The 16044-nt window shown below is 47.9% G+C and overlaps 1 protein-coding gene across 5 annotated transcripts in view; it reads right to left on the bottom strand.

Moving 5' to 3' along the window:
* nt5c2a (5'-nucleotidase, cytosolic IIa) overlaps positions 1-16044 on the bottom strand; it is a 125874-nt gene that overhangs the window by 13085 nt on the left and 96745 nt on the right. For all 5 annotated transcript variants that reach the window (XM_070876355.1, XM_070876357.1, XM_070876353.1 and 2 more), the window contains exons 5-15: positions 14770-14865; positions 14247-14338; positions 9815-9872; positions 8880-8973; positions 8009-8062; positions 5790-5873; positions 4709-4750; positions 2779-2886; positions 1641-1707; positions 906-1076; positions 612-663 (exon numbers count right to left, since the gene is read on the bottom strand). In XM_070876355.1, coding sequence (XP_070732456.1) covers positions 612-663; positions 906-1076; positions 1641-1707; positions 2779-2886; positions 4709-4750; positions 5790-5873; positions 8009-8062; positions 8880-8973; positions 9815-9872; positions 14247-14338; positions 14770-14865 — 918 coding nt within the window. The remainder of the gene's footprint in view (positions 1-611; positions 664-905; positions 1077-1640; positions 1708-2778; positions 2887-4708; positions 4751-5789; positions 5874-8008; positions 8063-8879; positions 8974-9814; positions 9873-14246; positions 14339-14769; positions 14866-16044) is intronic.

Here is a 16044-nt window from a genome sequence, read left to right as displayed (position 1 = left end):
CAACTGGGCTTGTATCCACTGCAGTTTAGATGAATGAGAGGGGATCTCATAGAAACAAATAAAATTCTGACAGGATTGGACAGGTTAGAGGCAGGAAGAATGTTCCCGTTGCTGGGGAGTTTCAGAACCAGGGGTCACAGGCTAAGAATAAGGGGTAAGCCATTTAGGACCGAGATGAGGAGAAACTTCTTCACTCAGAAAGTGGTTAACCTGTGGAATTCTCTGCCGCAGAAAGTTGTTGAGGCCCGTTCGTTAGATATATTCAAAAGGGAGTTAGATATGGCCCTTACGGCCAAAGGGATCAAGGGGTATGGAGAGAAAGCAGGAAAGGGGTACTGAGGTTGAATGATCAGCCACGATCTTATTGAATGGCGGTGCAGGCTCGAAGGGCCGAATGGCCTGCTCCTGCACCTATTTTCTATGTTTGTATGTTAACATCTAAGAGCCGAGTGAATCTCAGAGGTGCCCTGTAATCATTCCATGTAGCTATTTATTTTAATATCTAATGCGAAGCGAATGAGCTGTTTAATCAGTTATCAGTAGCCTGGTTTATTTACAATCACCCCCTGCTCCTCCCGGCCCCTCCCTCCAAGAAACCTGCTGATACTCACTTGTACAGTTCAGCCAGAAACACATCCAGGCTCTGCAACTCCTCAAACAAAGCTGGAAAAGAAAGGAGAGTCACTGCTGGGCTACAGAAAACACGCGGGGAGGTCATGCAGGGCGGCGGGGTGGGGCCGCAGAGGGTGGGTTGTGGGGGGGCACAGTTCCCAGTGTCCCGAGGGGTCGCTGGTCTCAGGAGAGAAAACTGAAGGAAAACAGGCGCCAGATTGAGCGAGGACGACCCAGCACCGGCTCACCGGAAAGCCGAGGAGTTAATGTTAGTCGGTCTGTGCCGCACTTACTGCTCTTGTCGGTCCAGACATGCAGCTCCTGTGCGAGCTCTGGGATGACCAGGAACGTTCTCCAGCCCTGTCGCTTCTTCGATTTCAGGATGTCGCCAAAGATGTGATCGCCGATGTACAGAATGTCTTTGCCTTTCGCACCCAATAGGTCGCCCATAATATCCGAAGAACCTGAAAAACAGCCCGCCAGAAATCAGACGTCATCTCCCTTTCACCTTTGACCTGTCAGGTTCACTGACATTATTGGGTTCAGCATACTAGACATCTCTGTAGTGATTTCAGGCAACTCGGAGTCCCCTGAAGAGACAGTTAAAGGGAATCGCCACTCTCAGGCATCCCCCCTCCACAGCCCAGACCGCCCCGCCCCACCCTACCCCTCACCATTTCTCCCAGTCCGTTAGTCCCGGTTGGGGTACAGCTTTCCCTGGGATTAGTCACTCTCCAGGTGCTCATTCCTCACACTGATGGGGCTTTGCGGATTGGCTAATCCAGGCTGGAGAACCCAGCAATTAGCCTCCGCACCCTGACTGGGAGGGAAGGAGGGAAATTAAAGTGATTTATAGCGTCACCAAACTCTGGCCAGAGAGAGCAATGCCCCACACTGGCAGGACACAGGATGTAGTGTGGCACAGGTTCGTGCAGAGACCGATGAACACTCTCCCCTCGGTCCCTTCCAGTGGGCCCAAAGTCCGGCAACTGGTAACCGGGAGTGAAAGCAAAGTGCTGGACACTCACCTCCAGAGTACACAATCCCGTGCTGCAGAGGTCCCGTATGTGTCCCGATCTTCAGGTGGCCCGTCGACTGTACAAACAAACAAAAGTGAAATGCAAACTGGATCTCTGTCGGAGAATTCGCTCCCCCAACCCTGACACAGCCACCTCCCCTGGACGGAGGATGGCCAGATCTTTCCGTAACTAACCCAGCTTGTCAAAGATTGTCAGAGACGGATTGTCAGAGATCAGACTCGTATTCAGTCTCCACACCTGGAGAATGCAGTCAGTTTCACCGTAACAATACACAGAATCATGCGGCACAATTTCAAAGTTTGCAGATGACCACAAAACTCAGAAATGTAGTGAACAGTGAGGTGGACGGCGGAGGATAGAGACAGGCTGGTGGAATGGGCAGACACGTGGTAAATGAAATTTAACGCAGAAAAGTGTAAAGTGATACATTTTGGCAGGAAGAATGAGGAGAGGCAATATAAACTAAAGAGTACAATCCTAAAGGGGGTGCAGGAACAGAGAGACCGGGGGAATATGTGCACAAATCGTTGAAGGTGGCAGGGCAGGTTGAGAACTTTTTGTTTCCAGTGGCAAAAGGGCCGGTTATCAGCCTCTGGTTACCGATCCTCCTGCCACTGGGAACAGTGTCTTCCTATTTACGATCAAATAACCTCATGATTTTAAATACCTCCATCAAATCTCCTCTTAACCTTCTCTGCTCTAAGGCGAACAACCCCAGCTTCTCCATATAGCTGAAGTCCTGCATCCCTTGGTACCAGTCCCGTAAATCCCCCCTGCACCCTCTCCAAGGCCACGACATCCTTCCAATCCTTCCAGAATTGAACACAACACTCCAGTTGAGGCCTAACCAGTGTTTTAGAAAGGTTTAGCATAACTTCCTTGCCTTTGTACTCTCTGCTTTTGTGTATAAAGCCAAGGTTTTCGTGTCCGGCACAGTCATTCAATTTCGTTATCCTGAGCAAGAAAGAAATGGCCCAGAAATGTCGTCTGTTGCGGAGTCGTGTCCCTGCGTAGAGTCCCTGATCCCTATCCGACTGCTCGCTATCCTCACTGCACTGTGGATTCAGTGTGCGTGCTCATTCAACCCCCACCCAAAATAATAAACTGAGCTTTAATCCGCACTTACCTTGTCCACTTGTCGCAGGACCGTCCCCTCACTAAAAAACAGCGGCTTCCGAGCATCCACTACAACCAGGTCGAAGTACGACTGCCAGGGGCGGTGGGCAGTTCCGGGCTGCAACAAAACAAACAAAGTCAGCAAGTGCTGCGACCCACCGGGCCACACCACATCTAAAGAGCGAGGGGAGGAACAGACACACTGATCACACATGGAAACCCAGGGAATAGCAAACACGGCAGCCAACCTGCGCACAGCAAGCTCCCACAAACAACAGTGCGATACTCTATTTCAGCGATGCTGATCGACGCCGCTCTCCCGTCCTCCAACTTACAATAGAACTCAAATATCATTTATAAACCTACACTATTTAGTCGCCACATTTCCCTCAGATCCATCCCATCGGCTCCCCCACTTTGTTCTCCTGTAGTTTAACTTCACTAATGCTTCCTTTTATTTAAGGTGTCAGCCATGGCTCAGTGGGTAGCACTCTCGTCTCTGAGTCAGAAGGTTATGGGTTCAAGTCCCACTCCAGGGACCTGAGCACAAAAGTCCAGGCGGACGCTCCAGTGCAGTACTGAGGGCGCGCTGCACTGTCGGAGGGGCAGTACTGAGGGAGTGTTGCATTGTCGGAGAGGCAGTGCTGCATTGTCGGAGAGGCAGTGCTGCATTGTCGGAGGGGCAGTACTGAGGGCGCGCTGCACTGTCGGAGAGGCAGTACTGAGGCAGCGCTGCATTGTCGGAGAGGCAGTACTGAGGGCGCGCTGCACTGTCGGAGAGGCAGTACTGAGGCAGCGCTGCATTGTCGGAGGGGCAGTACTGAGGGCGCGCTGCACTGTCGGAGGGGCAGTACTGAGGCAGCGCTGCACTGTCGGATTAGATGTTAAACCAAAGCACTGTCTGCTCCCTCAGGTGGACGCAAAAGATCCTATGGCACTATTTTGAAGAGAGCAGGGGAGTTATCCCTGGTCTCCTGGCCAATATTTATCTCTCAATCAACATAAAAAAAACAGATTATCTGGTCATTGTCACATTTCTATTTGAGGGAGCTTGCTGTCGTGTTTCCTACAGTACAACAGTGACTATACTTCATTGGCTGTAAAGCACTTTGAGATGACCAGAGATATGAAAGGCGCTATAGAAATTCAAGTTCTTTCTTTCTGTCACTCATCTCACTTTTAATTTACCTCCTCCCCAAAATCCCGTTCTTTTGTAAACATAGTCCTGGTTAAATATCTGCTGCAAATTCCATGTATCCTCACTTAACTCAGTGTCCTCTCCCCCGGATTCCACCTAACATTTAACAATTCTCTTTTATACTGTACGAGTATTCTAAAATCTGTTTTTTTAATACTCAGATTTTCTCATTCTCCCTCCTTGATTTCCTCATCCCTTTCTTGACCATTTTCCTTAATTTATCATAATTTCTCTTATTTTCATACCTCTTGGCCCAGGTACCCTGTGTCTAATCTCATTTATCCATGGCATTCTGAAATTTGTAGTAGTCTTCATTTATTTTATATATATATTATATATTATATATATATAAAAATATATAATATATACATACATACAACAGCCCTGGGAGCCAATTTCTCTCCCCATCCCCGACTTTTCTAAAACCTGCCCTGTTCCCTGGTTTTTGGAGAATGAACGTTATGTGGTGGTCACCAATCCCAAGGTGCTTTACCTACATTTAACTTCTCTAACTGAATCAAGCTACGCCTCTCCTCCTGGACTCGAACAAACTGATCGAGAAAGGAGTCCTGAACAGATTTAAGGAATACCACTGCCGTTGTCCATTTACCGCCGCCCCGCCACACGCCCGGGTAAACACAATCTCCCAGAACAGTCATTGTTATTCCTACTCATCCACCCACTCGGCTGACAGATTGCTTTTCCCACTTCCCTGCTACAATTCCACACACACGTCACCTACCTTGGGGCCATGTGCAAAATCAAACATGTACGTCATGATTTTCTGTAAAAGAAAGAACGAACGAATCACCGAAACATCAGCAACACAGCTGGAACTGGAGAGTACCCAAGGTCGACACTTCCCAGGGGGGCGCAGGAAGAGAGATGGGGGGGGCGCGGGAAGAGAGAAGGGGGGGCGCGGGAAGAGGAAGAGGAGAGGGAGATTAGGTTGGGGGGGGGGGGGGGGGGGGAAGTGACGAGATAGGGAAAAGAGAGAGAGAGAGAGACTGGTGGAGGGGGGAGGGGGTTTGAAGAGAGAGACTGGGGATGCAGGGGGGGGGGGGGGGGGGGGGAAGACGGGCTGTCTCCATTCCGCACTGGTCTTGGGGCACTCGCAGACAGGCCACTGCACCACCTCAGACTGCGCCCAGTCAGGCTGCTGCCTGCAGAGGCCGATAGAAGCCATGAAAATTTGCCCATGTGCTGTTAGAAGAATAAGGATCATTCTATTAAAGGTTAAAACAACCTCAGCTTCCCATTGGAGACTGAAGGATGCTGGGCATCTCACTGCTTGATCGATGCAGTTATTTGCATTATGCTGCATGAATAAAATCTTGGTGTTAACATCAGTCTCCTTGCACATCTCGAGCTTGCTGAAAGGTGCTGTTCTGTGCCTCTGCTCAGTCACAAATTCTGGAATCCAACCAGTGCGGATTTGTTAATGCTGTCAGCCAAAGGAAAAATGGTTTAAAGATGGTAAATTGGCTAGTTCAGGAGCCAGCCCTGAATCCAGACTGTGAAGGAACATGCTGGGAACAGATGGAAAAGAAAGTTTTTTCATTTACAGCACGGATTCAAGGAATGTGCACAAAACTGATCAAAGAGGTAATTAACCCCTTCTGGACATTTCGCTCTGACACACTCACTGAGCTCCCTCTCAGAGTTTACACAGCCTCAGCTCTCGACAGCCTGGCGCCCCACTTCACAGGACAACAGCACTGGTGACAACCACAGCCCAGCGTTAGCACAAGGTACGTCACGCACAGCTCACGGATGGACAGGTCAGAGTGTGCCGTCACTAGTCCCAGTGAGCGAGTACTCACATTGGTGTAGGTGTAATCGCTGTTTGTGACCAAAAACACTTTGCCAACTTCGTTCATCCTGCTTAGCAGCAGCGCCAGCTTTGGCTGAAAGAGAAACAAAGCTTAGCGTCAAACACCGCCCGGCTCCCCCAAACCACCCCACCCACCCAGCTCTCCTTCTCCCCTCCCCAGCCCCGTCCGGCTCCCCCCACCCCTCAGGGATCTGTGCACCTGGGTGTCATGGTACATCATTCATTGAAGGTTGGCATGCAGGTACAGCAGGCGGTTAAGAAAGCAAATGGCATGTTGGCCTTCATAGCGAGGGGATTTGAGTACAGGGGCAGGGAGGTATTACTACAGTTGTACAGAGCCTTGGTGAGGCCACACCTGGAGTATTGTGTACAGTTTTGGTCTCCTAACTTGAGGAAGGACGTTATTGCTATTGAGGGAGTGCAGCGAAGGTTCACCAGACTGATTCCCGGGATGGCGGGACTGACATATCAAGAAAGACTGGGTCAACTGGGCTTGTATTCACTGGAGTTCAGAAGAATGAGAGGGGATCTCATAGAAACGTTTAAAATTCTGATGGGTTTAGACAGGTTAGATGCAGGAACATTGTTCCCAATGTTGGGGAAGTCCAGAACTAGGGATCACAGCCTAAGGATAAGGGGTAAGCCATTTAGGACCAAGATGAGGAGAAACTTCTTCACCCAGAGTGGTGAACCTGTGGAATTCTCTACCACAGAAAGTTATTGAGGCCAATTCACTAAATATATTCAAAAAGGAGTTAGATGTAGTCCTTACTACTAGGGGGATCAAGGGGTATGGCAAGAAAGCAGGAATGGGGTACTGAAGTTTCATGTTCAGCCATGAACTCATGAATGGCAGTGCAGGCTCGAAGTGCCAAATAGCCTACTCCTGCACCTATTTTCTATGTTTCTATGACCTGCACTCCAAGGTCCCCCTGTTCCTTGACACGTCTCAGTGTCCTAACATTTATTTTGTATTCCCTCGCCTTGTTAGAATCATAGAAATTTACAGCACGGAAGGAGGCTATTTCGGCCCATCGTGTCCGCACCAGCTGACCAAGAGCTATCCAGCCGAATCCCACTTTCCAGCTCTTGGTCCGTAGCCCTGTAGGTTTCGGCACTTCAAGTGCACATCCAAGTATCTTTTAAATGTGGTGAGGGTTTCTGCCTCTACCACCCTTTCAGGCAGTGAGTTCCAGACCCACACCACCCTCTGGGTGAAGAAATTTCCTTCATATCTCCTCTAAACCTCCCTCCAATTACTTTAAATCTATGTCCCTCTGCCAAGGGAAACAGGTCCTTCCTATCCACTCTATCCAGGCCCCTCATAATTTTATGCAGCTCAATCAGTTCTCCCCTCAGCATCCCTTGTTCCAACAAAAATAGACCAAGTATCTCCACTCTTCATAGCCAAAATTCTCCAGTCCAGGCAACATTCTTGTAAATCTCCTCCGCACCCTTTCCAGTGCAATCACATCTTTCCTGTAACTGGTGATCAGAACTACACACAGTACTCCAGCTGCAGCTTAAACCATGTTCAAGCATAACCTCCCTGCTCTTGTATTATATGCCTCGACTAATAAATATGCCTTCTTAACCACCTTATCTACCTGCCATGCACTCCAAGGTTCTTTTGTCCTCTGCACTTCAGTGTCTGACCATTTAATATGTGTATTCCCTTGCCTTGTTAGCCCTCCCCAAATGCATTACCCCACACTTCTCCGGACTGAATTCCATTTGCAATTGTTCTGCCCACCTGACCAGTTCATTGATATCTTCTTGCAGTCTGCAGCTTTCTTCATCATCAACCACATGGCCTATTTTTGTATCGTCTGCAAACTTCTTAACCATTCCCCTACATTAAAGTCTAAATCATTGGTATAGAAGGGATCGAGGGATATGGGGAGAAGGTGGGGATGTGGTCGATAAGTTCAGCGTCTCTTAGTGCAGTCCGTGGGGCAGTTGAGTCGGCGGTAACTACAGGCCACTGCTATTGGTCTATCTTCTCTTTCCTCCCCTCCCCTCCCCCCACCCCCCCACCCACACCATTGGAACGTGTCAGGAACCATTCCTGCCCTTGTGCAAACAAAAGCTGATCATACCATGGCCTGTGGGACTGCCTCTCTGCAGCCTGCCTTCAAATGATCCACTTCCTGAGACTTTTAACACACAGAAAGACAGAGAACCAACACAGCACACACACTAACTTACCTCTTTAACAACATAGCTCGCCAGGTTTTCCAAAGTCTTCTCTTTCAAAGACCCCTAAATAAAATGCGAGAGTCAGAAGATGGGTACTGCAATGCAGTCTGATGTGTGGAGAAAGCACCGCTCTAACAGAGTCACTTAACTGTAGATAGATGTAATTTATAAAACTGTTAAACATTAGATTGTGCTGCTAGATTTGGTACAAGTAATCATTCTCTTTGGTTATAAAGATCACCGGGGCAAGATCTACTTCACTACTGTAATATTCTGAAATGCTGCACTTCTCCTTTACACCACTTCATGGCAGCATTTGATTGTAGATCTGCATGTACAAGAGTGGATGTGTGCACAGCATATCTGTGGGAGACTGATTTAGGAGTGTGCGTGAGTGAGTGAGAGAGAGAGAGAGAGAGAGAGGTAAGAGTTGAGAGGTGAGAGTGAGTGAGAGGTGAGAGTGAGAGTGAGAGAGGTGAGAGTGAGAGTGAGTGAGGTGAGTGAGAGGAGAGAGAGCGAACGAACATGTGGATGTCAAATGAGTTCATCAACAGACGAGACCACGAAGCCTTGATCAAATAAATCTATTGATTATCCGGTGTCCTGGCCAATATATATCCCTCAACAAACATCACTAAAACAGTTTATCTGGTTATTTAATGCCTTGCTGTGCATAAATTGGTTGCCATGTTTCCATGATTACACTTTGCAAGTACTTCATTGCCTGTGAAGCACTTTGTGACACCCTGAGGTTGTAAAAAGGGTTGTATAAATGTAAGCCATTATACCCATCTCATCCAGGTTGCAGTTGATGATTTCTGGTCAACAATCAATCAGATACTGAATAGAATCTAGAAGTGTTTTAAACCAGATTAGTTACCTTGTAGTGGACCCAGTCAACAGCTTCCCGCACATCCTGGAACATACTCTTAAAGGACATGAAGAGATCGCCATCTTTAAATCCGGTTTCACAGCTGTGTGAAAAGAGCATCAGATGAGGCAAACTCCCTTAGACACCAGCATCCAGGAGAACACACAATAAGACATCTCGGAAATCAGCAAGCAGATTCCATTGCTAAACCCTGTACAATCTGCTTCATCATGGACTCCAGAAAGAGCGAGGGGGGGGGGGGGGTGCAGAGAGAGAGAAAGGGACAGAGAGAGAGAGAGCGCGCGCGAGGAAGAGAGAGAGCGAGAGAGCGCGCGCGCGAGGGAGAGAGAGAGAGAGAGAGAGCGCGCGCGAGGGAGAGAGAGAGAGAGAGAGCGCGCGCGAGAAAGTAAGAGAGAGAGAGAGAGAGCGCGAGCGAGGGAGAGGGAGAGGGGGGGAGGGAGAGAGGGAGAGGGAGGAACAGAGAGAGAGGAACAGAGAGAGAGAGGAACAGAGATAACAGAGAGAGAGGAAGAGAGAGAGAGAGACAGAGACAGAGACAGAGACAGAGACAGAGACAGAGACAGAGACAGAGACAGAGAGAGAGAGAGAGAGAGAGGAACAGAGAGAGAGAGGAAGAGAGAGAGACAGAGAGGAGAGGAAGAGAGAGAGAGAGGAGGAAGAGAGAGAGAGAGGAGGAAGAGAGAGAGAGAGGAGGAAGAGAGAGAGAGAGAGAGAGAGAGAGAGAGACACAGAGAGAGAGGGAGGGAGGGAGGGGGAGAGAGAGAGAGGGAGGGAGGGAGGGGGAGAGAGAGAGAGGGAGGGAGAGAGAGAGGGAGGGAGAGAGGGAGGAAGAGAGGGAGGGAAGAGAGGGAGGGAAGAGAGGGACAGACAGACGGACGGACACAGACGGGTGTGTGCTTGTTCCCGACCAGGCCGATGCTCACCTTGTGTATCGAGGGCAATTGGTGAAAAAATCAACCAGGCAAGCAAACAGGTAGGTCTCTGTGGAGAGAGACAGACAGTGAGAAATGAACTCAGAACAGACGCCCTTAGCACCTAAAACAGCAGCATAGAGCATCAGAAAGGAGGGATTCAAATTCCTGGAACATTGGAACCGGTTCTGGGGGAGGTGGGACCAGCACAAACCGGCCGGTCTGTACCTGGGCAAGACCGGAACCAATGTCCTAGGGGGAGTGTTTCCTAGTGCTGTAGGGGAGGGGTTAAACTAATAAGGCAGGGGGATGGGAACCTATGCAGGGAGACAGAGGTAAGTAGAATGGGGGCAGAAGCAAAAGATAGAAAGAAGAAAAGTAAAAGTGGAGGGCAGAGAAACCCAAGGCAAAAAGCAAAAAGGGCCACATTACAGCAAAATTCTAAAGGGGCAAAGTGTGTTAAAAAGACAAGCCTAAAGACTCTATGCCTCAATGCAATGAGTATTCGTAATAAGGTGGACGAATTAACTGTGCAGGCAGCAAGTAACGAATGATATAATTGGCATCACGGAGACATGGCTCCAGGGTGACCAAGGCTGGGAACTCAACATCCAGGAAGGATAGACAGAAAGGAAAAGGAGGGGTAGCGTTGCTGGTTAAAGAGGAAATTAATGCAATAGTAAGAAAGGACATTAGCTTGGATGATGCAGAATCAGTATGGGTGGAATACCAAAGGGCAGAAAACGATAGTGGGAGTTGTGTACAGACCACCAAACAGTAGTAGTGAGGTTGGGGATGGCATCGAACAAGAAATTAGGGATGTGTGCAATAAAGGTACAGCAGTTATCATGGGCGACTTTAATCTACATATTGATTGGGTTAACCAAGTTGATAGCAAAGCGGTGGAGGAGGATTTCCTGGAGTGTATTAGGGATGGTTTTGAGAGACCAATATGTCGAGGAACCAACTAGAGGGCTGGCCATCCTAGACTGGGTGATGTGTAATGAGAAAGGATTAATTAGCAATCTTGTTGTGCGATGCCCCTTGGGGAAGAGTGACCATAATATGGTAGAATTCTTTATTATGATGAAGAGTGACACAGTGAATTCAGAGACTAGGATCCTGAACTTAAGGAAAGGTAACTTCGATGGTATGAGACGTGGCTAGAACAGACTGGCGAATGATACTTAAAAGGTTGACGGTGGATAGGCAATAGCAAACATTTAAAGATCACATGGATGAACTTCAGCAATTGTACATCCCTGACTGGAGTAAAAATAAAACGGGGAAGGTGGCTCAACCATGGCTAACAAGGGAAATTAAGGATGGTGTTAAATCCAAGGAAGAGGCATATAAATTGGCCAGAAAAAGCAGCAAACCTGAGGACTGGGAGAAATTTATAATTCAGTAGAGGAGGATAACAGGTTTAATTAGGAGGGGGAAAAGAGAGTATGAGAGGAAGCTTGCTGGGAACATAAAAACTGACTGCAAAAGCTTCTATAGATATGTGAAGAGAAATAGATTAGTGAAGACAGACATAGGTCCCTTGCAGTCAGATTCAGGTGAATTTATAATGGGGAACAAAGAAATGGCAGACCAGTTGAACAAATACTTTGGTTCTGTCTTTACGAAGGAAGACACAAATAACCTGCCGGATGTACTAGGAGACAGAGGGTCTAGTGAGAAGGGTGAACTGAAGGAAATCCTTATTAAGCGGGAAATTGTGTTATGGAAATTGATGGGAATGATGGCCAATAAATCCCCGGGGCCTGATAGTCTGCATCCCAGAGTACTTAAGGAAGTGGCCCTAGAAATAGTGGATGCATTCCAACAGTCTATCGATTCTGGATCAGTTCCTATGGACTGGAGGGTTGCTAATGTAACACCACTTTTTAAGAAAGGAAGGAGAGAGAAAACGGGTAATTATAAACCAGTTAGCCTGACATCAGTAGTGGGGAAAATGTTGGAATCAATTATTAAAAGGTGAAATAGCAGCGCATTTGGAAAGCAGTGATAGGATAGGTCCAAGTCAGCATGGATTTATGAAAGGGAAATCATGCTTGACAAATCTTCTAGAATTTTTTGAGGATGTAACTAGTAGAGTGGACAAGGGAGAACCAGTGGATGTGGTGTATTTGGACTTTCAAAAGGCTTTTGACAAGGTCCCACACAAGAGATTGGTGTGCAAAATTAAAGCACATGGTATTGGGGGTAATGTACTGACGTGGATAGAGAACTGTTGGCAGACAGGAAGCAGAGAGTTGGGATAAATGGGTCCTTTTCAGTACGGCAGGCAGTGACTAGTGGGGTGCCGCAGGGCTCAGTGCTGGGACCCCAGCTATTTACAACATACATTAATGATTTAGATGAAGGAATTGAGTGCAATATCTCCAAGTTTGCAGATGACACTAAGCTGGGTAGCAGTGTGAGCTGTGAGAAGGACGCTAAGAGGCTGCAGGGTGACTTGGACAGGTTAGGTGAGTGGGCAAACGCATGGCAGATGCAGTATAATGTGGATAAATGGGAGGTTATCCATTTTGGGGGCAAAAACACAAAGGCAGAATATTATCTGAATGGCGGCAGATTAGGAAAAGGGGAGGTGCAACGAGACCTGGGTGTCATGGTACATCAGTCATTGAAAGCTGCATTGAAAGCAGGTACAGCATGTGGTGAAGAAGGCAAATGGTATGTTCGTCTTCATAGCTAGGGGTTTTGAGTATAGGAGCAGGGAGGTCTTACTGCAGTTGTACAGGGCCTTGGTGAGGCCTCACCTGGAATATTGTGTTCAGTTTTGGTCTCCTAATCTGAGGAAGGTCATTCTTGCTATTGAGGGAGTGCAGCAAAGGTTCACCAGACTGATTCCTGGGATGGCAGGACTGACATATGAGGAGAGATTGGATCGACTGGGCCTGTATTCACTGGAGTTTAGAAGGAGAGGGGATCTCATAGAAACATATAAAATTCTGACGGGACTGGACAGGTTAAATGCAGGAAGAATGTTTCCGATGTTGGGGAAGTCCAGAACCAAGGGATAAGGATAGGCCATTTAGGACTGAGATGAGGAGAAACTTCTTCACCTTGAGTTGTTAACCTGTGGAATTCCCGACCGCAGAGAGTTGTTGATGCCAGTTCATTGGATATATTCAAGAGAGAGTTAGATACGGCCCTTACGGCTAAAGGGATCAAGGGGTATGGAGAGAAAGCAGGAAAGGGATACTGAGGTGAACAATCAGCCATGATCTTATTGAATGGTGGTGCAGGCTCGAAGGGCCGAATGGCCTACTCCTGCACCTATTTTCTATGTTTCTATGAAAGGAAAGCAAGGGGGGAAATACTGTAAGATATTGAGTGATCAATATCCGTCACCAAGGAAAGCAGGGGGGAAATACTGAGAGATATTGAGTGATCAAAGGCTGGGGAAGCTTTTCATAGCCTTTGCCAGCATGGAACGGAAATGCTGAGAAGGCAGCTCGGATCAGTGGCTTATCATAGCATCGAGCTGGACACAAGCATGGGACTGTCCATTGGTCGCTAAAGTATGGTGTGTACCTTCAAGGCATCCTCCTATCTCCCAACAGCTGGTCAGAATGTCACTGACTGAAGTCTGCGGTACGGTGTGCTGCAAGAGGCAAAATGCCAACTCAAGAATGATACAGCTGTCTACCTGAAGGAGGTCTGTACAAGGGCCTGAATACAGAGCTCCTGTATCTTGCTGACAGCTCCAGCAATGAGCAGCTTGTGAAACATGAAGCAGTGGCCGTTCCCCACAAGACATCATCAGAGTCAGACCAACAGGATGCTGGGATTTCCCCCAGGATTTCTGGGACTGCGAGCTAGGATTCCACCAGTTTGTAATTAGGGTCACTGGTTTATAGTGAACTCTAAGCCAAATTTCACTTTACACGAGATTGCAGGATTTTTGTACATTTTGATATCACATTCCACGATTCCAGTCACACTTCTGTGAAACTGCCAACCAGTGACCTCAATAACTTTCACATCCTCCCCTCTCCTCTCGGGGCACTGATTGTGATTCACTCCAACTTACAAACATAACTTTGCTCCCTCTGCTTCCCTCAACACCCCAAGTCCTCCTCAAGACCTACTCTGCCCCCTCCCGCCCCCCCACATCTCCCCCCACCCAACCCCCAAATCCTCCTCCTCCTCCCCCCCTCAAAATCCTCCTCCTCCTCCCCCCCCCTCAAAGTCCTCTCCTCCCCCCCTCAAAGTCCTCCTCCTCCTCCCCCCCTCAAAGTCCTCCTCCTCCTTCCCCCCCTCAAAGTCCTCCTCCTCCTCCTCCCCCCCTCCCTCAAAGTCCTCCTCCTCCTCCTCCTCCTCCTCCCCCTCCCCCTCCTCAAAGTCCTCCTCCTCCTCCTCCTCCTCCCCCCCCTCAAAGTCCTCCTCCTCCTCCTCCTCTCCCAAACATCAGAAATGAGGAACATACCGGGCAGATTGAAAAGTGTGTTGAGGATGTAGAAGCGTTCGGTGTCATCCCGCTGAATAAATTTGTTTGGATACTGTTCCCTTATTTCTGGGCTGCAAGAAAAACACACGTCATAGAATACTATTTTCTGCTCACATACAATGACAGCACTCCCTCACCATCGTAAAAGCAGGCTTCACCTCCACCAGCTCTGCCTCCCCCACACAACCGCGCTTAGCCCAGGAGTGGCCATGAACAACACGGATACAAGATGGGCCAGAGGGAATGGGCTGTGGAAACGGCCCTGCCCAGTCTGTGCACACTGTCTTCACTGGGGTCAGAGTATATGCATGCGAGAGGGAATTATTACAGGAAATAATCACTCTCAACGTTGAAAGAGTTATTTAAAATCTCGTTTCAATGCTATAATTGGTTTATTTTTGTATATATTTTATTATTTTCTGATAACACCACAGGGCTTTGGCTCCCAGGCACTGTCCAGCACGCAGTGTAATAAAGGAACCAACAGATACTCGGCACTCACCCCTTCATGAAGTTGAAGCCATGGGCACAGACCAGGATGTTGCCGTATGCATCGACCTTCAGTAGGTTCCCATACAAGGTGTCAAAAATCAGGCCCCTGCACAATGAACAAGAAAAGATCGCTTTCAATATTCATAGAAATCAGACCGTGTAACTGAGGCACACAGGCAAGAGAGGATGTTACCTACTGTGGGCCGTGGTGGGGGTGCTTCAATTGGCTACAGTTTCCTAAGCTAGGAGGAGAGAATCAGCCAGAGTTGGCACTGGCAAGCCCTATACTGTTGAGCCTTGATTACCTGGACCACATGGGCCTTTGCCACTGAGCTGCAGCATGACAAGGTAATTCCTGCAGGAAATACTCTCCGTGCTGATATTCCTACAGTACTTCACCTCCTTCATAAACACTGCACATTATACATCGCTCTGACCTCGGAATCAGCACTAAATCCAGCTATGGTCACATCCCGACAACATGGACAGCAAATTTACAGCATCTGGTTAACGCTGCACTGCACACACTGCCTTTTTGCTCTTTGCAATATTAACTTGTATAAATCTACAGAACTCTCTCCTCCCCACCCCCTCCAGGCCCGTCTCTAGGGCTGTAGAGAGGGCTTTAAACTAAATAGTAGGGGGAAGGTTGAGGTGAGCACAAATTTAAAGAGTCAAAAAGAGAAAAGGACAAGGCAACAGTGCTGGGTAGCGATAGGGGCAATGATAACCAGAGTGTGACAGGAAGGGACAGAGCGTATAAACATTAGAGTGCATAAGAACGTGGGGTCAGAGTGGGGAAAAATGGTAAAAAGATCAAATTAAAAGCTCTTTATCTGAATGCACACAGCATTCATTCGTAACAAGATAGATGAGTTGACGGCACAAATAGAAATAAATGGGTATGATCTGATAGCCATTACAGAGACGTGGTTGCAAGGTGACCAAGGCTGGATGCTGCATATTCAGGGGTATTTGACTTTTCGGAAGGATAGGCAAAAAGGAAAAGGAATTGGGTATTTCTGTTAATAAAGGATGAGATCATTGCAGTAGTGAGAAATGATATTGGCTCAAAAGGTCAAGATGTAGAATCAATTTGGGAGGAGATAAGAAATAATAAGGAAAATAAGTCACTGGTGGGAGTGGTCTATAGGCCCCCTAACAGTAGCTACACTGTTGGACACAGTATAAATCAAGAAATAATGGAGACTTGTAAGAAAGGTACTGCAATAATCATGGGTGATTTTAATCTTCATATTGATTGGACAAATCAAATTGGCCAAGG

This window comes from Pristiophorus japonicus, chromosome 3 (genome assembly GCF_044704955.1).
Source record: "Pristiophorus japonicus isolate sPriJap1 chromosome 3, sPriJap1.hap1, whole genome shotgun sequence".
NCBI lineage: Eukaryota > Metazoa > Chordata > Chondrichthyes > Pristiophoridae > Pristiophorus > Pristiophorus japonicus.
This window is presented reverse-complemented; position numbering and strand designations above follow the sequence as displayed.